At 38.9% G+C, this 25521-nt stretch overlaps 2 protein-coding genes across 4 annotated transcripts in view; one reads left to right on the forward strand and one right to left on the reverse strand.

The window, feature by feature from the left end:
* Window positions 1–24216, forward strand: part of scaf (scarface) — a 91490-nt gene extending 67274 nt beyond the window's left edge. For 2 of the 3 annotated variants that reach the window (XM_064695627.1, XM_064695628.1), the window contains 6 exons: window positions 7071–7435; window positions 13229–13420; window positions 21482–22401; window positions 22474–22626; window positions 22694–22962; window positions 23039–24216. In XM_064695627.1, coding sequence (XP_064551697.1) covers window positions 7106–7435; window positions 13229–13420; window positions 21482–22401; window positions 22474–22626; window positions 22694–22962; window positions 23039–23331 — 2157 coding nt within the window. In that variant the 5' untranslated portion in view covers window positions 7071–7105 and the 3' untranslated portion in view covers window positions 23332–24216. Of the gene's footprint in view, window positions 1–3436; window positions 3512–7070; window positions 7436–13228; window positions 13421–21481; window positions 22402–22473; window positions 22627–22693; window positions 22963–23038 lie in introns of those variants that run through there. The other variant, XM_064695629.1, reaches the window with a different exon arrangement.
* Gmer (GDP-L-fucose synthase-like protein) lies at window positions 24199–25507 on the reverse strand. The gene is made up of 4 exons (XM_064695630.1): window positions 25328–25507; window positions 25155–25269; window positions 24538–25095; window positions 24199–24423 (listed from the first exon to the last, which is right to left on the reverse strand). Exons 1-4 carry the CDS (start codon window positions 25450–25452, stop codon window positions 24256–24258), a joined length of 966 nt encoding a protein of 321 aa, XP_064551700.1. The 5' UTR covers window positions 25453–25507; the 3' UTR covers window positions 24199–24255.
* Between the last annotated feature and the right edge of the window lie 14 nt (window positions 25508–25521).

The raw sequence follows: 25521 nt of genomic DNA on the forward strand, positions 1-25521 counted from the left end.
AATACTGTATGCTGCTTAGATGATTCGCCTCGTAGTTAGGTCGCAAAGAGAGGTGGAATGCAGTGCATTAAATAAAGCCATCTTTTTGAAGCTTAAACTAAGCCAGATATAGATACGGAAAGTAACTTTAAAGTTGGTTAATCTTTTATGATCTAAATTATTTTGAAACTTATTTGGTTTTATGAAACTTGATAGATTTCCCTTCCCTTTAATGTGCAAATTAAACAAAATTAATGGGAGATGCTTATTTTATATTTTCGCACTCTTTTCGCTCATATAATGAATCGAATGGTCTGTTTGCCTGTCACACTAGAAAAATAGGTTATATTTCTGTACTGTATTTAACTTCAATAACTGTAATGGAAACTTCAAAACAGAACTTTGATATATGGTATCTTTCAAGTTGAGTTCTTCATATTGATTCATATTGTTTGACTGATCAGTAATAAACATTCATTAATATAATAATTTATACACATAATATAGTTAATATACATAATATAATTAATACACATAAAAAGATAATGCATGTTGGAAAAAAACGTTTGCCTACGTGACACAATTAAGGCCGCACTCAAAATATAAATACAAATAAATAAATAAATTTAAATAAACGCAATTAAAAAATTCAATTTGTTTATATTCAAAAACAAGGAGCTATTTTTTATATTTAAAAAAAATTAAATATTAAATAATTATAAACTAAAAATTCGTTTGAAGATTTACATAATTTAAGAAAACTTGTTTATGTTCTAACTATCCAAAAAACGTAGGATTATTTTTTTTGTTAATTTTAATACGTTTTTAATATTACTTCAGGAATTTCTAGCATTAATTTAGTTAAGTAAATGCCCAAAACCGGTAGAAGGCAAATAACTTGTTCCGATTCTGGCTTCCATATGTGGCTGGATGTAAGCTAAACTTTGTTAATATTGTTACTAAAGCCAAAGAAATCGGCAAAATGTTTAAAGGGCTAGTAAATCTCATATATTCTTCTAGAATTCGCGTGCCATTCGTGAATAAAATAATAATTCAAAACTTATTTTAAGCAAACTTGTTTTGTTTTTATCACTTTCACGGCTTGGCAAATTATTGTGTGTATATATTATATTATTATTTATAAAAAAAAAGATATATATATTTGATATCAGGAATTTCTAGCTTTTATATTTGATCAAATTGCCGAAACGAGTATAAGGCTATGAATAATCTAATAAATATTTATGTGCCACAATAAACTTGTTATGTTGGCTTAAATACTTAACGCTTAGGTGAAAGGAAATGCCCAGCAGTCTGGCACTTAACTAGGGCCTCTCCCGAATTGGCCAGCTGAACTGTTTTTTTGTTTGGCTATTTGAAATTTCACCCAGCATGGTCCAATGCACTACCCTGAATTGAACTCGCATTGTTCAATTCTTCAATTAATAGCAGCCCAATTCGACTCACAAAAGAAATAAAGGAAAAGTTGAAAAAAAAAAAAAGCTGAACTGCTTTAATTATAATGTGCATTTGATTCGCGAATCAGTCTGCTATTGACCCGCCAGTAATTACACAATATAATACCCATATATATATATATATGTATATATGCTCTAGCTTTCATCAAGTCTTTGGACTGCCCCAATAAAAACAAACCACAACCTCGCACAATACCAAAAGCCTCAACGGTTTGTGGCAATCACACGGGGGCTTTGAAAACTTCAGATGTGATAGATCATAATTGTGACTTGCACTTGATGGGGATTGCAGCAACTGAAGGGAGACATTTATGATATTGTGTCAACAAAGTGATCTTACACTGCGAAATTATTTGCTGGCCCTGCCTTGACCCACAAATAATTGAAATTCATTCTATAAGAGCCAATTGGGCGCATTAATTAGCCATTAATTGTTGGCAACTGATAAGCGTAACTATTATCATTTTCTTTTTTTTTTTTTTTGGCATGCCGAAATCATCCCGGATTTCAGTGTTTACTTTGGCACATGCGAAAAATGCCGCTTGGTAATTAACATGGCCTCAAAATTTGGCCAAATCTCGTGCATTTCAGCTAAACTGAATGAAATTTCGGTTGGGTAATATAAAATTTGGTTTTTTTTTTACGGTTTCGATTACATTTAGTGTAGTTTCTACGATATTACGAGCATTTGAATTTCCACATGCCGCGTGATTTTCAACACGTCTTCAGTTTGGGGCCTGACTAAATTCGGTTGCGTTTGTTGTGGCTTCTCTTTTGGGATTGTTTTATATTCGAGTCTTTTGGCATGATCAATATTTAATTTTGTTAATTAATTGTTTTGTTTTTATTGTTTACAGCATTCGCATTTTGAACAAACAGCTGCTAGGTTTTATTTCTGTATTTGTATTTTGTATATTGTATATCGTATTTGGCTTATGAATCAGCAGCTTGGCTTTGGCTATGACAGGGCCGAATGACTGTGACGTTTTGCTTAGAACATCTACCCGGATTTGTTTGCGGCTTTAATTGCCAGCCTTTAAAACAAACGTTGGAATTTAATTGTTTCCCAGCAATAATTTTTGCGTGAGCCACTAAGCAAAAAACCCAAAAAAGGAACTATGCAAAAATTGCTTCTCGTTTTGTTTTTTTTTTTAAATATTATTTTGACAAATTGCCTGTTTCATTAAATAGAATTACCGTATTAAATGCGAATATCGTAAAACTTGGTTGGCTCTAGAACAAATTTGCCTAATGCTAAAAAAGTTCATAAGCAGAACAAAATCAATTAGCTGCCGGTCCTAAAATCCAGCTAAGAAAATAATAAAAAACAAACCCACAGAGAAACTAAAACTAGAAAAACAACAGAAACACAAGAATTGCGATTAAAACGGCGGAAAGACTTTCCGAATAGCTGTGCTAAAAGCCCAAGTAGCTTTAGAGGTAGAAGAAGAAGCAGCTCAAGAAGCTGCTCTGCTTTGAACTGATCTGCTCGGCTGAGCATGCACGCCCGCACTAAAAGCCAGCGCAGCCACACACGGCTAAGGCCCAGGCTCACTCTCGCTCGCGCTCTCCCTCTCCCTCTGTCTCTCTCTCTCTCTATTTCTGAGAGCCGCTGCCAACGAAAGTGAGCAAAAGCAGCAGCAGCGCCGCATCGCATCTGCTGGCGTCAACGCTTTTGTTGCTGCTGCCGCGGCTGCTGTTGCGTTCTCTGCCGCTGCTTGCTGCTTGCTGCCGCGGCTGCTGTTCTGCTGCTGCTGTTGCCTTCTGCTTGAATCCACTTGTTCGCATCTTCGAGCTGCGTTGGCAGCGTCGTCGCCGACGCCAACTATTGTGTTTGTTGTTCTGCTTGCCGACGCTTGGGTGCTGCTAGATATGTGAGGCTGCGACGCTGGCAGCGACGCTTGCGCTTCCAAACGATTGCTGGGCCGCATATAAAAACGACTCAACTTGGTAAAAATATTCACAATCATATTGAAGTATTGAAGTTGTACACGTTACGTGCGTTCAGTTGTGCGAGTTTAAACAATATATATACACATAACACCCCACAGTGTGTAAGCCAATATTATAAAAATAATAAAAATAACAATATACAGTTAATTTAATAATTAAACAAATGAAAGACAATTTGCAACAAGTGCCACGAAATAAACTAAAGACCAAAGACTTTGTGCCACATTTTGTGACTAGTGACAAGTGCCAGGCATCAAGGATATTTTGTACATATATATTTTTTAAGGATAACTAAGCTAGAGTTAACTACAAAGTTAACCAAGTGCTGCACAAAAACCACCAAAATTAACTGTAAATTGTGCCGTGACGTTATTTTTGTTGTGGTTGGTTGAAAATTAAATTCATTTGCGCTTGATTGATTGATGGATGGTTTGATTGATTCAGCTGCCGCACCGCCCCTGCCACACAATACCCAGCTCTGCCTAACAGGCATGCTCTGACGCTCTGTCGCTCTGTCTGTCGGTCTGTCTGTCTGTCCGCCTTGTCTGGGCTGTGCATTGTGTTTAACTCACTTGAAATTTATTTGTTAGAGATGCGATCTGAACTTTGTGCCGCTGTTGCAAAATTGCATACGCCAACGAGAGAGAGAGAGAGAGAGTGGGGGAGCGGGAGGCAAGACAAACATTTGCACTTTTAATTTATGTGAAAATCAGTCACAGAATCTTAAACCCAACAAGCTAAAGAGCTAACCAAACACCAAGTTCAGGCGGAAGCCACACTTTCCAGCAGCAGCAGCTAAATCAACATACATATATATGTCCAGTTGCAGCCATTAGAACACAACAACTGGCCACTTAGAGCAGGCTAGTGTGAATTAATTTGCTGCATTCCATTCAAATGTAAATTAATTAGCATTAGCTGCTTTTTTCTGAAATTTATTTTGGCTGTTCTTCTTAACGAGCAGCACAGCAGCAAAAACAAAAGATTATCCTAAAAAGCAAGTTCGTTGCCTAAGTCTTTTGTTTGGAGCGCCAATCCAAATACGGCAAGTCCATCAATTCCCGTTAAAAAGTGTGTCAACTGACAAGAAGCCCGAGGCCACAGAATTCCCAGAAGTCAAACAAATTATGAATCTGCGCATCAATCAGAGATAGCAAAAACTTAATAATAATTATAATAATAAAAACACAATTTTTGCTAGCTTTATTCTGAGCGCATTATGGAGAGAAAGTATTAGAAACTCGCCAAAATTCCCAAGTTGCTTTTAATGAGCGCAGCGACCAAACGAAAATCGCATAACATATTTTATGCAAATGAACTACAACAACAACGACCAACAACGAAATTCGCTGTGGTAAAACCAACAAATTTGATTTGTATTTATTATAAACATTTGCCTGTCCGTCCGACCGTCCGACCGTCCGTCCGTCCGTCGGTCCGTCCGCCTGTCCATAGTTTTTTATTTATAGCACTGAGTCAGCTGGCACGCATCCAGCCAAATTTGGCTCAAATCGAACAGCTTTAGAACTTTGGTAGTTCTCTCAATCTCTAACTCGATGTCTATCGCATCGTCTATCGTGTTTATCTCTTAATGCTAATTTCTTGGCAGCTTTTGCTTTCCATTTTCTATTGTTGCTATTGACAATTTACGAGCCAAGATATTTGGGCTTTGAGTCAGCGGGCAGGATTTAGCAAACTGGTCTTGACAATCGAAAAAAAAAAACAACTGACATCCTGACTATAAAAAACTAACGAACGAATGCAAATGAATTAACTTCAAGTTTGTCAATTTAGACACTAACTTGTCAGCTGCCATCAATTATGAAATTGCCGCACTAAACGCCAAGAGAGGCTGGCCAGAAGCTAACCCAAACGACGCCTCTTTGCGTAATCCAAGCGGCCAAACAGCTTAGCAACGATTTAATGAATAGACAGACAGACAGACGGACAACTAGACGGACGGACGGACAATACGGATGGACATATCCAAACAGATACATCAACTAGACGCAACAGCAGCAGTTGCTGCTTTGTAATTTATCTGACTTAGAATCTTTGACAAATTGCACAGCAGCCGCCCGCAGGGGGCAACAATAAATATGCTACTCCATAGATACGCATATATACTATATATATAGATATATATGAGTATATAAATATATATGTATATATTTAGGCACATCTTTTGCAAGTCTTTTCGGAAGTCTGTTTGGCCAAAAAACAAGTTGTGCGCTAGACACTGAAATTCCTTTGCGCAAACAACTTGTAGACAACTGCCCAAAAGCCCGGCCTGGCCTGCCCAGCCTCACGCAGCGGACTCCAAAGTAGAATCCGCTGGACAGTCATGCAGTCTGAAGTGGACGCTTGTCAGCAGCAAGTGCCATTTGCCATGTTAACCATATTGTCGTAGTAGTTGTTACAGCAGCCACTGCTGTAGTTGTTGTTGTTGTTGTTGTTGTCACGGAGCCGGCTCATTGCAATATCCATAGCTGGCAATCCGCGGCAGACACCCAGATACAGCGGCACAGCGTGTAGGCTGTGATGCTTGGGGCCAACTATCCGCGTCTTCGGGGTATCCGGCGCGTGCACTTTTATGGCATTCTGTACGTTCCTGTTGCGAAATTATGTCATCACGATATTTTGCATTTCATCGATGACGACAACAACAGCAACAAAAGCAGCAACAACAAATGACAGCTGACAGCTCGTGTTATAGCCGGCCGGCAAGCGCTTAGTTAGCGGTTTCTAATTGTTTAATGTCGATTAGCTGGTTCAGGTTTTTATTTTTAGCCTAGTGGGAAATTGTAAATCAAGCTTAGTTTATTATAATAGTTATCTGTGTGGAATATGTGGATCTTGTAGTAAATGTTGGACTAGTTTTGATAGTGTTTAAACAGGAATAACTAGAACTGAAGTCAAAACTTTTAACTGCCTTTGCTTTAGTCTAGTTTTAGGCAACGATTTTTTTATATATTAATTAATTTTGACATAAAAACATTTGCATTTGCTTAATTATGAATTATATGTCAAAAACTTAGTACTAGGATATGTGATAGCATAAAAAAAAAATAAATAATAGGTAATAAAAATAATTAAGAAATATAATAAATATTTCAAAAAAATGCAATTATGAATTATTTTATTTATACATATTTTATTTTTTTAAATATTAAAAAACTAGTACTAGGATATTTGCTGGCAAAAAAAAAAAAAATAACAATAACAAGCATATAATTAATTATAATAGTTAATATATTTAATATTTACATAAAAAATACTTGCCAAAAATAATATTTATATGCAGAGATCTATTATTTAGATAGCAAAAATAAATGAATAATAATTATTAATATGAAACATAATAAATTGTTACAAAAATAAAAGTAAGAGAAAAATTAACAATTCTTTTATATTCATATATATAATTTATTGTGGAAACATTAATATTTTTATTTATTACACAATTGTCTGAAAATGTCGCACAAAAACCCAGCATAAATTAAAAAAAAAAGATTTAGAAACTGTGAATATCAAGTTGCCTTAATATTATGTAATTTAAATAAAAATGAATAAATATTCAATAATAATAATTATTATGAGTAATAAATATGAATTTTAAATGATCTTGCAATAATTATGAATTTTTATCTTCCATTTCAGAAGCGACACGCATTTGGAATATCAAATCGAACGCCATGTCACGGTTTCAAAGCCCACTCGCTTTGGCCCTGCTGCTGCTGCTGTTGGCCATGCAAGGCGCCGTCAATGCCAGCTACCAGGCCAACATGTTCCTCAATGGTCAATATCAAAACGATATTAAGGAGCAGCCCGAAACGCATTTCTCCGTCAATCCCGTCTCGAATCCATTCCTGCATCATGCCGTGATCAGCAGACAGGCGGCGCCATTCCAAGCGCCAACCTATCTGCCGCCGCTGGAGCAGCTTAAGTGCGTCAATGGACAGCAGTGTGTGCGTCAGGATCAGTGCCAGAATGGCTACTTTAGCCAGCAGCTGCCCAAGATACAGGTAAGCCAGCCGTAGAAATCATCAGATTGTTGCTCTTGCTGTTGTTGTTGTTGTTGTCGTGTCGGGTCGCTCGGCTAGTTTGTTAGCAATTGCATAATGCGCATCGATTGTGGCTCGGTTAAACCCGACATTCATGAAATATACGAGTAAATGTGGCAGGCGCTTGACAAGCGGCCGCCCGGCAACCGGACAAAGGGCCAACGCCAAATTAAAAGCCTGTCTACGGTCTGGATAATGTTGAAAATATGGCAATGCGCTTGATTAGCCAGATCTGATCTGCATTTTTTATTGTTGGCACAGTTACCGTTATTTTCCGGTTTGGCGTTACAAAAAATAAATATATACATATACATATATATATCTATATATAAATAAAAAGCAAAACACATTCAACCTTTCGTCGGCCGAGCATTTCGTAATAACTGGCGAGTGAAATAAAAAGTGAAGTTCATGTTTAATTGCTGCTCGCCAAGTTCGCCGCTTGCCAAAAAGAAATTTATGTAAATGCACAAAAGTTGTTTTGTTGTTATTGTTGTTGTTGTTGCCCTTTTTGCTCTGCTGAGTGCTCGATTTTGCATATTCATCGGCCGCCCATAAATAACGTAAACAAAACAGATCACAGACCCCGAAAATTGATGCACCTGCAACTGCAACCTCCGGCAGTTTCTCTTCATGCTGCGGCTTATGAAGCGCGCGACATATCGCCGCAAGAGTTCGACCATCGAGCGTCTATTCAAATGTGAATGGCGACAATTGCAATTTGCGACCAAATTTTATAACTTATTTTGCTTTGAATGGTGCGCATCGCCGGCAGCTACAACAAAAGACTTAGGCAACAAACTTGCTGCATTTTTAACAGCCTATTCACGCTCATGTGTGCATGTGTGTGCATTTGTGTGTGTGTGTGTGTGTGTGTGTGCATATAAAAAATGCATTTTATTTCGCGCTTACATTGCAAAACCAAGCAACTGAATTATGTTTTTTAATTAAAAATTATTGAAGACGATCTATGTCTGCTTATTGGCCGCAACGTCGACGCTGACGTTGACGTTCGACGTCGACGTCGACAGCGGCAGCGGCGCCTCAAGTGCACATTTGACCCATTGACCAGCGCCGACAAGTTTGGCAACTCAAATAACAGCAACAAATGCAATTTTATTGATGACAAACTTAATTACGCATACAAATAAGAAGGCAAAGAATGCGTCTGTTTATTAGAAAGTATAGACATAGAAATACCCTGTAGCTAAAACAAACAATAATGAGCTGCAGAAAACAATGCTGGGGCTTATTCTAAATTTTCTATACTCTTTATATATAGTACTAGGGGATATTTCTCGGCCTTGCCCGTGGCCACTTTTGTGCTTAAATTTAAATCTATCCAATTTAAATTAACCACACTATCTTAAACTCAACGTTTAAACTTAAAGTTATATATATATACAAATAAATTTATTTGAAAATTAGCTTAAAGTTCATGTAAGAAGCCTGAAGTCGAAAAGTAATCTCTCGTTCATTAGGCCTTTCACACGCATTTATCATCGAGGAGGCCGAATTTTCCAAAGAGTGTGAAACACCCCTCAAATGAATTTGAATAAAGACCTTTTATAATTGGTTTGAGGCCGATCGGCTGGTAAATAAAAGAGTTGCATATAAAGGTTTTTGAATTTTCGACACTTGCGGGTGGAATTTCCCAATACCCAGTCTTAGCGTGCATCTCCATCATATAAGGCAACTGCAGTAAAACTGCAGGTTCCCAGCTCTTATGGCTTGGGCTGTGCGTCGATCAGCAATCACTCAGTTTGTCAGTTAGTCAGTCAATCAATAAGTCAGTCGGTTGGTCAGTTTTATTTATATAGAGATCATATATTCTAACTGTCAATATGTCAAGCTTGAATTTATTAACAGATCTTCCGTGTCCAATATGTCAAAATGTGCGAATATGTTAACAAATTAAAACAAAAGTTTTATTTTTGATTTGATTAAAACCTATAAATTGCAGATATTGATTAAATAGCAAAAATAAGATATGGACAGGACAAAAGTGAATATCAAAACAAAAATTAAGTGTGTTCTTTATTAGAATATCTTCATTAGAATATAAAGACTTTAAATGCATTTAATGCTTCATTTAGCTAAAGAATACTGAGTTAAATATCTCGCCCTGACAAATTTGTTCGCTTCGTGGGAGCTATTAAAATGCATTTATGCTAAATTTAAAAACTTATAAAAATAATATATTATTTATCAAGAAAAAGAATATCAATGTCACTTGTCTGTTTAATATGCGATTGACTTTAAATTTATTTAGCGTTTTATTTTTTTGTCTATAAACAAAATGTGTGGCTCAAGCCATGTTTGTTTGAATAAACTAATATAGTCAAAAGATATATATATATACAATTTAATGGGAATTTTAAGTGTGCATTTCAAGCATTTTTATTCAATTCAATTAGCAATAGCGTTTAAAATGTTTACCAAAAAAATTTGGTTCTAAATAATAAATTATAAATAACACATTTAAGCTAAATGTGCGGAGCGCGCGATTTGGCTATGAAACATGTTGATTGGCCGTAGCTAATAAGGCTTAATTTAGTGTGCTACGAAATGGGCAGCTCAACTGCTCAGCTGCTGGAATTTGGTCATTAATGTGGCTTAGAGCAATGAACCTGGAAATCGAGAGAATGTCTAAAATAAGTGCGACTATTAATAGCTGAGCGCTGTCGACTGACTAAATTAATTGACTAGCACCAGATTATTGAGTTGATTAAAGCTAAGCTTCAATTGGCAATTAAACTAATGCCAATGATCATCAATCAAGAGCAACCACGTGTACTCTAACTATATATGTATATATAACGGGTAGCTGGAAAATACATATTTGCAGACCACAAATGTTGACCAATTCGCGCCTGGGCAATAGACAAAGAGCCAAATCGGTAGACAAATATTTAACGCGTGGGCGTCGCAACGCACTGAGTCACAGCTTCGTTTGTCTGTGCTTTTGGCCAAATTAGGCAGTCGGCTAACAGCATTTGTGTAAACTTGACTTTGACATAGTCAACAGTGCGAGTTATGCCAAATTGTTTTTTTTTTTTCTTTCGATTTGTTTGCATTTCCTGAACAATTCACAGCTTTGCGCTTTGGGGAATCTGCAATACAATAATATTTTTAAATTTGTCGAAATACCTCACATTTTTGTTGCTTCTTTCATTAGCGCTCATTATTATTAGCACACGGCATGCCAAAGATCTTGAATCAATAAACAAGCCAAATATTTGTGCGAATTTTAGAATATAATTTGCGCACACAAGCAATTAAAGTTAAATACATATATATAAGCACAACAATCAAAGCTCAGGAAAAATTCTCAGCACGATGATGTCAAGTGCTGTGTGCCGATTATTATTATTATTATGATTATTCATAAATTTAACAGTGTTTGGACTTACGTCAAAAACGCCGCACACGTTCCGTTTGTTTAAAAAAGGTTTAACAACCTGTGCGCCAAAAACCCCCCAATTTAAGATAAACCAACTGAACCCGCGCATCTAGTCATCCGGTTTGACGGGAATAGTTCAGTTCAGAGTCTAGCCCGGCGTTCACACGCGCGCGCCTAACATGTTAATGTTATCCTGAAAGCTGAGAAACTAAGATCTCGTAGATTATTTTAACATGCTGCTGTCCAAGCACAATGTGTGTGCTTAAGCTAGATGTATTAGCATTTATTATTCAAGCTAGTTCAGGCTTTACTTTCAACTTTAAGCAAAGCTTAAAGTGCTTCACAGTCATTAAGTTTTGTGTTTTTATGCTTATAAAAGCGTTTCATAAATTTGTCAGTCGTGATTTAAATGATTTGACTGTGTTACTACGGCGAGGCCCTACTTAATACTCATGTTCTACATGTGCCTTGACAAGAATTTCTAGTTTTCGAATACCGATTTGAGCGTGTCCAGTGATCAGCGTTTTATTACCCAAGGTCGATTAGTTTGATTATTTTTTTCTCTCTCTATAAATATATAACTTAAGCGCGTGTTTTGCGTTTCGTGAGGCTGTAAAATGTGAACATAAATTAGCCAGAAAACAATTTGGCCACAGCTTGATTGATATGGTATCAGACCCATATATATATGTATATACATATATATAGCGTGCTATAATAGTTCATCTTTGAACTGGTTTTGTTTGCCTAGGAAATGGGTTCAATATTGAGTGAATTGCATAATTAAGATTAATGGCTCAATCTTTAGCCAGCGCTATTTTAGCCACGCTAATGCTGCATTTAAGAAGTCGCATGGCCAAGCTAATTGATTTGCATAGACGTCAAAAGCACGCCTTTGGCTACTGTGAGGCTTCTGTAGCTGCCACCAAGCAAGAAGAAAAACTAAGAAAAAAAAAAGCCTAGCAGAAGAAACACCTTGGTAATTCTTGAACTTCTGGCCCGCAGCCAGATAACATGATTATTATTATTAATTTGCAATTGTTCAAATGCCAGCTGGACGTTTGGCTTAAACAAATTAGCCAGCATTGGCGAGGCGTTGCGAAGGTTCCATTAGAATCACATAAAACCGTTGAATGAAGGCGGCAAAGTTCAATGCAAATGCTGCAATGCCAACAAGAGGCTAAAAGATAATAAAAAGTAGCTGAAGACTGTGGCAAGAAAAAGCACAGCATAGGCGGCATTTGTTTGGACATTATTTTAACACATCATTTATGCAACTGCAATGGCCGCTTTGCTGACCTTTTGCCAGAGGCGGCTACAACAACAATTGCTGCAACAGCCGCAGCAGCAGCAGCAGCAGCAGCAACGATCGTTTAGGCCGCTTAATTAATGCCGATGCCAACGAGTGGCAACTTTATGGCTAACAGTGTTGGTCAAGTACGCGTCTACTAAACACATTGATTGATTGTGCGACAAGGCAAGTGGACATTAATCTTTGTATCTGTCATTTGCCAAGTTCGTTGCAGCAGTCATTTGTCTCTTTATGGCCTATAAAAATCATAGAAAAATACAGGATATTTAATAGCAAATGTTGAATGGCCCATAAAAAACACAGCTGCAAAGGATATGCAGTAAAACACATTTAGCCTAAGCCTAAGCCCAAGACTTCAGCTTTTGGCTCTAACACACAGTTATGCAACTTCTGTAGGTTCGTTGCCTAAGTCATTCGTTTAAAGTGGCTATAAAAATATATTGCAAGAAAGGATATCATATATCAAATTAGCTTCACTCGTTCGTTAAAGTTGCCTGTAACAGGTTTGTTTCCTCAGTCTTTGGTTTTTTTATGGTCTATATAAATTAAGTTGCAGCGAATATTTTTTTAATATCATCGCATATTAAAGAAGACATATTTGTTGAAGTTGAGCTGAGTTGAACACACAGCTATGACAACTTATATGAGCATTAAGTTTGAACGCACAGCTATGACAAGTTCGTTGCCTCAGTCATTCGTTTGTATGACTTGTAACCATATCCTTCTGTCTGTGTGTTCGGCTTAAAATATGAAATTTATATTCTCCTATGTGTAGAGCGAGTTTATCATTCTTTTTTTTTTGATATATCATCCCACTATCAAAATATTGATAAAAATCGAAATTGAGTCTTGGTTTCTTAAGTATAACTGAAAAACTTTAAGAGGCTTCGTAGGCTCTCGATTAGTATCAACAGATGAGGAGTATTAAACATTAAACATTTTCAATTCTCATAAAATAGTAAAGAAGCTTATATATTTGCCGTAAGATTAAATTGATTTCAGCTTGTTTTAAACGTGATTATTTTCTCTTTGCTTGCAGAACTGCAATCCTGAATCAAACATCTGCTGCACTTACCGACCACCGGCAACCACGACGACAACAACCAGAAGAACGACCACAACAACCACGCCCGTGCCGTTTGCCACCTGTCCACGTGATTCGGATTGTGTGGCGCCGCAAGATTGTCGCAATGGCGAAATCAGCGCAATCAACTATGTGAAAAAGCAGGGGGTAAGTTGTGATAAAACATTTGTCAGACCCAAACCGTTTAATTGGCTCAACTTGAGCAACACACACACACACACACACATATATACAAAAAGTAATCATTAGCACCGGAAAATGATCTGGGCGTATCAAAAGTATCAAGTTTTTTTGTTGTTGTTGTTGCTTGTGAGCAGCCGAAAAAGCATTAGAAAAAACCCAGCAACTGCATAAAATCGCATTTGGATGTGCCAATGATGAGATGCCCCGAAAACAAAGCGTTCCGTAGTTAAATGCAGCAATCGCAGCACATTTCACAAGCAACTGCAACTGCAACTGCAGCAGCCAGCGGCGGCAGCAGCCAGCGGCGGCAGCAGCTGGAAAAACCCACAACAGTTACAGATGCAGCTGATTAGCACACAATTAGTTTACATTTTGAAGCAAAATATTCTTTTGTTGTTGCTGATTGTTGTTTTAGTTGTTGTTGTTATTGTTGTATCTGTAACTAGATGCAAATTGCACTCAACTTTTGATCTATTTGGTTGTGTTTTTTTCTTCTTGTTGTTCGCATCAAATTCTGTGAAATGACGAATTGTCCGCCTTTGCAATCCGAGATTTCAAATCGGCTTTGACACGACATGAGCTAGAACCCGCTGAGATAAGTCTCATCGAGGCGTGGGAGAGAGGAGTGCCAGCCACAATTGTCATCTAATATTCGTGTTTAAAAGCTTACAGCTTAACAGCACAAGAGTCTGAGATTGGAATCAAAAGTAAATTCAATATAATTGAAATACGATAATTGCAAATGAGATCTAGAGTTTGTTATATATTATATAAAGCTTGCACTGTGCTATTATAGAAATTAATATATATATTTTTTTGTAGCTTTTTAAAAGCTTAACTTTATTTTTGTATTTTGCGTATAAGTTTTTCACAATTTCAGGCAGATTTACAATAGTTTTTTGGCATATATATATACACAGTTTGTACTTCATTAAAAGAGCTTATTCAAATTTTAAAAAAATAACTTCAATTTAAATGTGGAATTTATGAGAATTTCAAGCTTTCACTTTTGCATTTCATGCATTCCCTAACATATCCGACTTAACTTTTGAATAGTTGCTGCATTTAGTCACATTCAAGCCACATAATTTAGCTTTTTTTTTAGCTGCAAATGATTAACATATAGTGAAAATGTATCTGATTTACATAGTAATACGATGACATTGCCCAAGCTCGAGTCCGAGTCCGATTCCGAGTCCGCTCAAGAGGCTGCAGTCAGTGGCAATGTCAAAACGAAAGACTCAGGCAACGAACTTGATGCCGTCAAGTGGCAATCAAGCAATGGAATGCAGTTGAACTTACGAGCAATGTGCATGAAATGCATTCAAGCCAAAAAAAGTGTTAAATTACGGCCTACCAGAATACTAGCCAGGTGAAAGAGACAGCTAGAGAGGCGGACTAAAGAAAGAGATGGCAACAGGCACTTGCAGATTTATTCAGACCGGGCGCTGGCATTGCAATTGCATAATTTGTTTACATGCAATGGCCAACAAAACGGGTCAGTTGCGTACTCAACGCTCTTGTTGCCCGTTGCCGGTTGTTGCACGCAAAAAAAAAAAAAAACACAAAAAAAAAATCAGAAAAAAATCAGCACAGCAAGTGAATTATGTTGCAGACGCGCTGCAGCAGCGCCTGTTGCAGCCACGCACTTAAAACTGAAATCGTTTCAACCAGTTGATGTTTTCTTATTCAGTTTTTGTTTTTGCGGTGGGCCACAGCCTCATAATTTGCCTCGACTCAACAGCAGCAGCAGCAGCTGCAGAGAGGGGGGCGAGCTGGCAGCTGGCTGCGACCAGGCCCAGCGACAATTACGCACCAAAAAGGTGCCTCGAACTCGTTAAGTTATGCAGGCATTGACGCCAATTGCGTGGCATGCTACAAAATGCACGCTGGGGACAACAACCAGCCAACAGCAACAACAACGTGCAGCTGTGTGTATAGACGAACCAGTTGCCGCAATATATCCCTAATTTACAAGAGTGCGAAGAGGCAAAAATAACTTAAGTAGTTTAACAGTGAAAAATGCGCGGAATGCAACATTGCAAGGTCGTTCGGCAACCCTCTCTGTCAAGCGTTGCACCGAGAGAGGCCACACTGTGGCCTAGGCCTAGGCACGCTCTCTCTCTCTTCCTCTCTCTCTCTCTCTCTCTGTTGCTGCGCGCATATCTGATCAATTAATGTTTACATGCCGCATGCCACGCATGCCCACTGTGCCCATATCGGCTATTGACCGACCTTTAAGCTTCAGCATTTGCCAATTTGCTGATTGATAACGTTCGCTGCCTTTTTAATGGATCCTCTTTTGACCAGCTGAACTAAACGACTTCTCCTGTTTATATAGCATCGTATAATTATGTAGATGATTATGGCGCATATTTTCATTATGGCCATTTATCATTTGGGCTGCGGTACTGTGTGCTGTGCATGTTGCATGTTTTACATTTTGTAACATGCTGCATTGCGTGAACTCAATTTTTTGTGTACATTTTATTTTTTAGTTCCAGTTTCATGTAATTTATGTAAAACGAAATGTAGTATTTTTCATCGGTTTTTTTTTTTTGTATTCATCGAGCCGGTTTAACACTTGCAACTTTGACAAATTTTAAGCTACGGATAAACCTTGTTTGTTGACATTTAACATAGTAAATTATATTTAATTTATTGCATCCAAGAATCTTAATAGAGAGTAAAGAGAGAGAGCTTAAGAATTAATTCGACATACTTCAATTTTATATTATGCATACATAAAAGACAAAATTAATTAAAAATTTATAAATAGCCCAACAACAATTTCGTTCAAATATTTCAACAATTTCACTCAAATTCAATTCAAATAGATTTACAAATGTTGGTTTAGTTCGTAAATTATTTTAAAATGCATAAAAAACAAAATCCATTGGCAATATACAATATACAAAATTCCAAATGTTTTCAAAAAATTGCACTGTTTTTGCCTGGGCCAGTTCAGGATATATAAGCTGACATATGAACAGAAAATTATATTTTAATCAATTCATATTTATTATTTTAAAATGCATAAAGGATGAGAACAGTTTTTAATAAAATATATTAGCATATATTCTAGGCAATCAAATTTTTTTTAGAAAAATTAAAATATATTTTTGCCTCGGCTAGTTCAGGATATAAACCGGCTTATAAATAGAAAATAATAAATATAATGCATTTCTCTATATTATTTTATTAAATTTTTAAAATAAAGCATGAAACCGAAAAAAATCCTTTTAGCATATATTTTTGTAGGAAAATCCTAGGGAGAGTTAAATCTAAGACAGTCGCTAGGTTTTTTAAACAGAACCATTAACCATAATGCCAGCCGCGCACATTAGGCTTCCCTTTCAAATTGATTGAGGCCTTAAAGTAAATTTGATTGATTGGCAAGTCAAATAGCATTCAAATATTTGAAAACTCTCCAATTTCGCATAGAAATCTTAGCAAAACTTGACCATTTGCATTGAACCCAACTACTGACCTAGCATTCCGTTTGGCAGGCATTTGGGGTTTTTTTTGTTTTACCTAGATTGGCTGTCATAAGTGTTGCGTTATTTAAGCTTTTACTGTAGACAGTCATATGGGTAGCTGACTGTCATGTTGAGGAGGCAAATACCGTAAGACAGAGAGAAACAACAAAAGGCTAACACAGCAAACAGAGCATGTCGAGTAGGCACGCAGCAAACAACACCACTGACAATAATGATGATGATGTTGATGATGCTGATGATGATGATGACGACAACTACAACTTCAAGGTCTAGGTCGTAGTCGGAGACAGCCAGAGGCTTTGCGGGGCGCCAGACTTCGCCAAGCAGTCGTTGACAGCGTTTAACATTTTGTTGTTTCTTTTTTTTTTTTTTTTGTATTTATTGATTTTGTTTATATTTTTTGTGCTTATATATTTAAGGCAGCTTTGGTATTTCTTTGTCTGTCTTTGGGCTTGAAGCTCAATTATAATAATTATTATTATGGTTTGGGGGGGATCTTTGAATGCATGCATATCATTGATAATGGATTTCTGTTATAGATATGCGCGCTTATATATAATTTATATGAGACTTTAATAACACTTCAAGCTCCGCTGGCCACATAATTAATAGCACTCAAAGCCGATACAAATTTGATTTAATTTATACGCCATCTAGTTGGCTTGCGCTATAAATTTGCTGTTTTAGCGGACATGCATTATTTATGGCTTAGAAGTTGTTGCATAAACAAAAGACTTAAGCGACAAACTTGGGCCATTAAATGCTATCCGACTGCTCAATGCACATCAGGGCCGGGCCAAACCGTGCCAAGCCGGGCCGGGCCGAATCTAGCATCAGTTGCAAGAGGCCAAAAGCTAAAAAACACAGATTGAAAATATTTTTGGTATTTTTTATAGGCGCATAGATTGCCAAAGCTTATAAAAGAAAAAAACACACATCGCTACAACAACAAGATCGAGGAATTTAATGCTGTGGTATTTGCCACATTAACGCTGTCATAAAAAACAATTTCGCGAAACATTTGTGTCATAAATTTGTATTTTACATAAGGCACCAGAAGAACACTTGACATTTCCAAGCAAAACCTCGACAGCCAGGCTTCAGTTACAAATGAACTGCCCATCTCTAAGCTCTAATGACAGCAGCTGAAAATTGCAATAGCTTCATTTAAGATTCATCCGGGAAGCAGCATGAGATGTTAGAGTTCAAAAGCTGGTTAAATTAATAAATTTCTGATCAATCAATTCATATTTGACATTTATACTAAATATAATAAATATATTAACTTTGTATGATATATTCTTATATTATATATCACATGTTTTTAAGTATATTTGTATAATAAAAATCAGGGAGTTTTTTCACCTATTTTTCAACTATTTATAAAATCTGTCATAGAATGTAAAAAGGGGAGCTTTTCCCTCTTTTCTTTTACCTTATCACAAATAGAGTGTTTTATAATATAGTGTGCATATAAAAAGATATAAAATTTTTTATAATAAAAAAGAAGAAGAAGAGGAAATTGTTCACTGATTTTTTAACTATTTCGCAACACTGCCAAATTGAATTCTTAATGATACAGAGTGCAGATAAAAAGCTTTTAAAAGATTTTTAACTTATTTAATTATTTAACTGCATAGCCTAATTATAATTTAATTTAGCGCAAGGCTGTCATTTGCCTGCCTTCTCTCTTCCCCCTCCCCCACTCCTCACTTTTTCACTCTGTGCCTTTAAACATTTTTATAACTTAATCTAACAATCAAGTGCCATTTTAAGCTACTGTCATTGCAAACTTGACTCTATGCACTATTAGCCTTTGGTCAGTTCGTTGCCTAAGTCATTTGTTTTGTTTTTCTTGTGCTTGGCTCAGGAACAGCTGCCGTGCCTGGCTTGGCTTGGCTCGGCTCGCTTACCAATGGCATTAAAATAAATTTCATAAAATTTCATATACTTATTGTAATTGCAACATTATTAACAAATTGCAGCGCGCAGCAACTGAGACAAGCAACAACTGCAACAACAACAACAACAAACAAGTTGTATGGCCAACAAAATTTATTAAAAGCATTTTGGCGTCATTGTTGCTGTTGCTGTCGCCTGTACAAGTAGCTTCGGCTTGCTGTTCTTGTTGTTGTTGTCGCTGTTGTTATCTTGAAGCTGCAAAATGATTGATCATAAGCAAGAGAGCAAGAGACGCGACTTAATCGGCAATCAGGTGGAAGCTGAGGGCTGCTGCCCGATGCCCGATGCCTGCTGCCTGCTGCCTGCAGCTTGTCATTGATCAGCAACAACAACAACAATAAAGGTGCCAGCTTCGCATTGTTGTAGCGGTTTTTTTTTTAATGATAACATGTATTACATAAAATTTAATGCGTGCGTCTCTCGCTTCAATGCTCAATGCTCAATGGTCATTGAGTGATGTCTACATTAAGATAACATTTGATTAGCGCTTAATTGATGAAAATTATGCCAGAGGGTCAGCTAATGATAATGATAATGATAAGAAATTAAGGCAGCCAGGAAGGACAACCAGACGACATGCGACATGCGACAACGCGACATCGTCTTGCAAATTTAGGCCAAGCCTTGGCCAGCGGAAGCGGCGCATTCCCCCATTTAATTATAATTATTAATTTGTCATCCGACGCATCTCGACCGCCTGTCGCTGTTCGCTTTTCGCTTAATTTTTAACAAATGTGCACATTATTATTATTTTTTTTCCTTATTCTTGTTTTTTTGTTTTTTTTTATTATTATTATTATTATTATTTTTCGCACGCCCCGCGGTAGCAGCTGCTGCTGTCTGTCGTCTGCTGCTTGAATTATGAGTTACAAATTGCGCGAAAACAATAAAACAGAAGGTCGCAACGTTGACAACGCGGCCGTGCGAAGAGCTTCGGCCTGGGATGGGATCTGTTTAATTTTTTGCTTGGTTTTTGAATTTGTTTTTCAAGAATTTACAATTCAATTCTTTTGTGGGCGGCCATATAAACATTACGATTGCGTAAGCATTGCGACAATCAAGAACCAGTTTTTTGTTTCTTTCATGCAAATGCGAGGCGTTGAAAATAATAATAATTGTAATCTGTAAATTTGCGGAACAAAAAATTAAGTGAAAAATAAGCTGAGCTACAAGTGCATAGGTACAACTATTATTAATAGAGATTGTTTTATAAGTGTGTCCCGCAAATGTCAACAACTTTATAAAATGACCAAGGCATAAAAATTGTGCATTTTTTAAAGCTTTGCTTACGATCTGCTACAGATAGCTCTTGGCAAGGCAACTATATAAAATATATTTAAATTTATTTTGTTTTATATAATTATCTAAAATTTATATACAAATATTATATATTATATTTATTAACTCGAGCCAGCTAAGTAAAAATTTAAAAAAGGGATAGTCGCCAAAACCAACATTAAATATATTTATTTTATTTGAACAAATTGATTTCTAAAATAAATATTGCATATTTAACTATTTATTCAGCAGCTCTGTCAAGCTTTAATACAAATCTCAGCTGTGAGCTGACATAGGAAAAGTTGCTTGGAATATTCATTTGTTTTATGAGCAAGCTTTTTCCTTATACTACAGACAAATTCTTAAACAATAAAATAGCCTGCCTAACAGATAGAGTATTTAAGCTTCGTCGCGTCCAATATCAATTTTTGTGTATTCTTTTTCCTATTTATAAACTTTTTTTGTTTCCATAATTTGTGTAATTTTTGTGTAGCGGCACTTTGATTGTAGAACCGACTAATTGCCGCCGAATAGAGCCGTTAATGTGCACATTTATATTAATATTAATTTTATGAATATGTGTCTAGACGTGTTTTTTATTCATTTACGTTTGATTTTCATAAATGATTTTTACACAATTTAGTCATCAATTTGTTGTTGTTTGTCTTTTATTTGTTTGATTTTGTTGAGTTTTTCGTTTTTGTTTTGTCACGCACCCACAAAGCTTCTCAAATGTTTTCCGTTTGCAATAATTGTTGGAGATTTTAGCAAATAAATAAGCAAATTAATAGACAATGTGTGTTCGTGTGTGTGTGTAGGTGTTGCCAACGAGCAAAAGACTTAGGCGACAAACTTGACACAGCAACTGCTGCAGCAATTGAAACGTTTTGAAACGTTTTCTTGCCGCATAGATTGCACCATGAAACTGCAAATTTCTGGGTTAACATTAACACCAGATGGAAAACCAAAGAAGAGGCTGCAGCACACAAAACAAAACAAAAAAAAAACAAGCAAAACAAGCAAAACAATTGACAGGCAGCATTGGCCACTTTAATGAGCGGGTTGCCGTGCTCAACAGCTCAACAGTTGCGAGTCGCTTGTTGCTGGTAATTTAATGCGGTAATTTAACATGGACTCCAAAGCAGGACCCAGACACGACTCTGACTCTGACTCTCCGACCGTTGCTAATTTGTGTGTGGCAGCTCCCCTCCCTCCCTCTCTCCACGCCTTGTGCTTGGCATATTTATAATATCTGTCTCTCGCCTCTTTATGTTATTTTTTCCAGGCAAATCGTTGCTATGAGCCGGAGATTTGCTGCCGCATGCCATCGACTACGCTGACCGAGGATGGCTACATTTTCAACCTGCCCGAGAAGACATTCCCGCTGCCCACCAATCCCACAGTGCCCGCCGTGCGCACCACACAGCCCGCATATCGGCCACAGCCCACAACTGCGCCTGCGCCTCGGCCCACCAATGAGTATCTGCCGCCCACGACCACACGTCGTCCCGTGGTTGATTATTTGCCACCACAAACCACGCGCCGGCCCATCTATCAGCCGCAGCCAACTCAGACGCGCGCTCCGCAGCCAACACGCCCACAGCCCACACAGCAGCCGTACCGCCCACAGCCCACGCAGCAGCCCTACAGGCCACAGCCCACGCAGCAGCCGTACCGCCCGCAGCCCACGCAACAGCCGTACCGTCCACAGCCGGAGCAGCCCGCACCCACCCAGCCTGCGTACCGACCACAGCCAGAGCAGCCCGCACCCACACGTCGCCCCACCAATGAGTACCTGCCGCCCGTGTCCGTCAATGAGATTCCACACCGCGAGCCGCGTCCCACGCAGCCACCGCGCTATGAGCCAGATCGTGTGCCACAGCCGTCCAACGAGAAGCCCGTGTACCGCGGCGAGGATCAGCTCTCGCCCCAGATCTTCCCCACGCCCGGTGCCGCCGATTTGCCCAAGCACTTTGCCAAGTGCGCCTCGGCTCTAGTCTGCAGCCCGGAGAACTACTGCAATGCCATTGGCGTGCTGAGCGATACGCCCCTGCAGCTGAGCCCCATGGAGGCCGCTTTCCGTGTGCCGCTCACCGACTGCCTGCTGCCCGACAGCGGTGCGCCCGGCAAGTGCTGTCGCGATCCCAACTATGTCGATCCCTGGCCCGTCAATCTCGCCGGCGTTTGCGCCACCCGCAACAAGCGGTAAGCGGCCTTTGGAAACTGTTCTGGAAGAGTTGCTTGACAGTTGGCTTTCGTTTGATTTCATTTTTGCAGCACCAAGCCCACGGGCGTTAAGGATATTGATGCCAACTTCGCCGAGATCCCATGGCAGGCGATGATTCTGCGCGAGTCGAGCAAGACTCTGCTCTGCGGCGGTGCCATTATTGGAGACGAATTCGTGCTCACCACGGCCAGCTGTGTGGACGGGTAAGTTTCTTTTTATCTAGTCTCTAGTCTCGAGAAGATTACAATATTCGCCATGTGGCTGCTGTAGCGTGCCCGTCAACGATGTGCGCATCAAGGCCGGCGAATGGGAGCTGGGCAGCACCAATGAGCCGCTGCCCTTCCAGCTGGCTGGTGCCAAGACCATTGACGTGCATCCCGCCTACGATCCCTCGACCAGAGCCAATGACATGGCCATCGTACGCCTGGACAAGCGTTTCGAGTTCGCCACACACATTCAGCCCATCTGCATCAGCGACGAGGATCCCGGCGCGTCCGAGCAGTGCGTGACCACCGGCTGGGGCAAGCAGGCGCTGTCAAGTAAGCCAGAGAAGAAAGCCCAGGCCATGGCCAAGATTGATTAATTCCTTGCAACTGTCTCCCTCTCACACCACAGTTCACGAGGAGGGCGCCATTATGCACGTGACCCAGACCTCGACGCAGGCGCGCAGCGATTGCGGTGCGGACGGCACCAGCGTCTGCAGCGCCACCAAATTCGATTCCTGCGAATTTGATGTGGGCAGCGCGCTGGCCTGCGGCAGCGGCTCCAATGTCAAGCTCAAGGGCGTCTACAGCGCCGAGAACAATTGCGGCGAGAATCAATCGGTGCGCTTCGCCAAGCCGGACATCAAATGGATTAATCAGGCATTTGCCGATCGCAGCAAGCCCCTGCTCCTGAAGCGCTTCTAGAGCGCCTCGGGCCGCTAACCAGGATTTAGCCAACCAATCAAGTGTACAACGAACAGAAGATGATGAAGAATCAATCCATCGGGCGACAGCTCAACTGTTGCGAACGTGTTTTTTTTAGTTGAACTATTTTTAATGTAGCCAACTTTGCGCTGCGCTGCTAAACTCTTTCACTCTTCCCCTTCAAAGCACCACCAGCACCCGCACCATCACAATGACCAGCAGCAGCACCATCCCATCCCAAACCACCAACCACCACCACCAACCACATCTACCCCTTCACATTTCTAATTTATTCAAAACAAGTGTCTTCTGTCTTTAGCTTTCTTTGAGTTTTTAACTGCCAGCGTTTCTTCTCGAATCTATTTCTATTTTAGTTCAAATAAGCAAAGTGAACAATTTTAATGGTATAGAAGTCCAGCAAGTTGTAAAATATTTAATTATAAGCCTAGGTTCTACGGACAAACTCGATGAATTGCCAATACGAACAATACGGACGAACGAAACCCAAAATTCACAAAAAATAAAATCCAACAACAAACAACAATTATGATGAACCGCAAAGCTCCAAGTCCTTTGAGAGAAATTGAGATTATAAATGAAATAATAATTTTTTAGATTTTTTTCTATCATTTACTCTACTGCGTACCTAGCTTAAGCGCCCCCGCCCCGACCCCTCCGTCCTTCACTCTCCTTATAGCCGTGCACCTTTTCACATATGAGAGCACCAATACCGAGATTTACCGTTATTTAAAGCTTTTTCCTATATCGTAAATCGTATAATATGTATATGTAATATGTTAAACATGTTGTATAAAGTGTCTATGCATCTAAATTTAGCTTCTTATTTAATTTTTAAATAAAGAGAAATTATTTAGATATATCGTATATGCGCGCATTTATATTTCCTTTCTTTTTGTGTATGTATTAGTTTCTAGCCAGATCGTAGTTAGTCGTATACCAGAGCACAGATGCTTCTATGGCTTCCTGGAAGTCTGTAAACTTAAAGTCCGGCAATAGGCTGCGCAGCTTTGCATTGGATGCCGTCTTCTTGTGCTGTCCGTCTGCTTTGCTCGTATCACAGACCAGTTTACCCTGGAAAAAAAATTATTTCTATAAGTATGCTTAACACACCATTTAAAATAAAGCCGAACTTTAAACCTATTAATTATTTATGTCTAGTTTTGGCTATGGTTGCCCATGGCTTACCTTAAAGTTAAATGCCTTGGCTATGGCTTCCGCCACTTCATAGATCGTCACCTCTGACGATTCATCCACACTAAGCACAATTGGCTCAACGCTGTTGTAGTGCCGCAGCACCCATATCATCAGCTTGGCCAAGTCCAGGGAGTAGATGAACTGACGCAATGGCTTGCCGCTGCCATAGACTGTGAAAACTTTTTCGCTTTCGGGCGTTTCCGACTGCTCTGTGCGCAGCTTGTGCATGCGATTGATCATGCCCGGTATGACATGACTCACCTCGGGCTTATAATTGTCGTGTGGTCCGAATATGTTGCAAGGTATCACAGATGTATACAAGTGCCCGTACTTGTCATGATATGCGTGATTCTGTATGTCTATCAAACGCTTTGCATACGAGTAACCATAGTTGGACACGTGTGGTGGTCCGTTGTGGACCATCGTCTCATCGATGGGATAGGTGGTCTTGTCCGGAAAAATGCAGGTGGACAGGCAGGAGACAACCTTCGTGCAGCCCAGCTCATGTGCCGTTTGCAGCACATGATCGTTGATCAGCAAATTGTTGCGCTGAAATAAATAAGATGAAATTAAAGGCTCTGCGAACAGCTGAGGCGACGCCTTTTTACCAAGAAATCCAGATTGTTGTTCATATTATGAAACAGTCCGCCGACCATGGCAGCCAAATGTATTACATGCGTAGGTTTCACTTTCTCAAAAAGTGCCTGCGTGGCCGCCAGATTTCTGCATTGTTTATAAAAGTCAAAGCAAACAATGTGAAATACAATCAAAATTCACTAACGTCAAATCAGCATCTTTGGAGCCGGCAAAGAACCATTCCTCGTCGCTTGGCTGCTCTTTTTTGATAACAGCTTGCAATGCACTGCCCACAAGACCAGAACCGCCCGTAACCAGCACCTTTTTCATAATTCTAACAGGTTTAATGTGCAATTCACTTTTAACAACAAATTCAACCACCTGATAGACTTAATAGTG

Source organism: Drosophila montana, unplaced genomic scaffold (assembly GCF_035044405.1).
Source record: "Drosophila montana isolate Dmon_TW-CO22-7 unplaced genomic scaffold, ASM3504440v1 contig_3833_1, whole genome shotgun sequence".
NCBI lineage: Eukaryota > Metazoa > Arthropoda > Insecta > Diptera > Drosophilidae > Drosophila > Drosophila montana.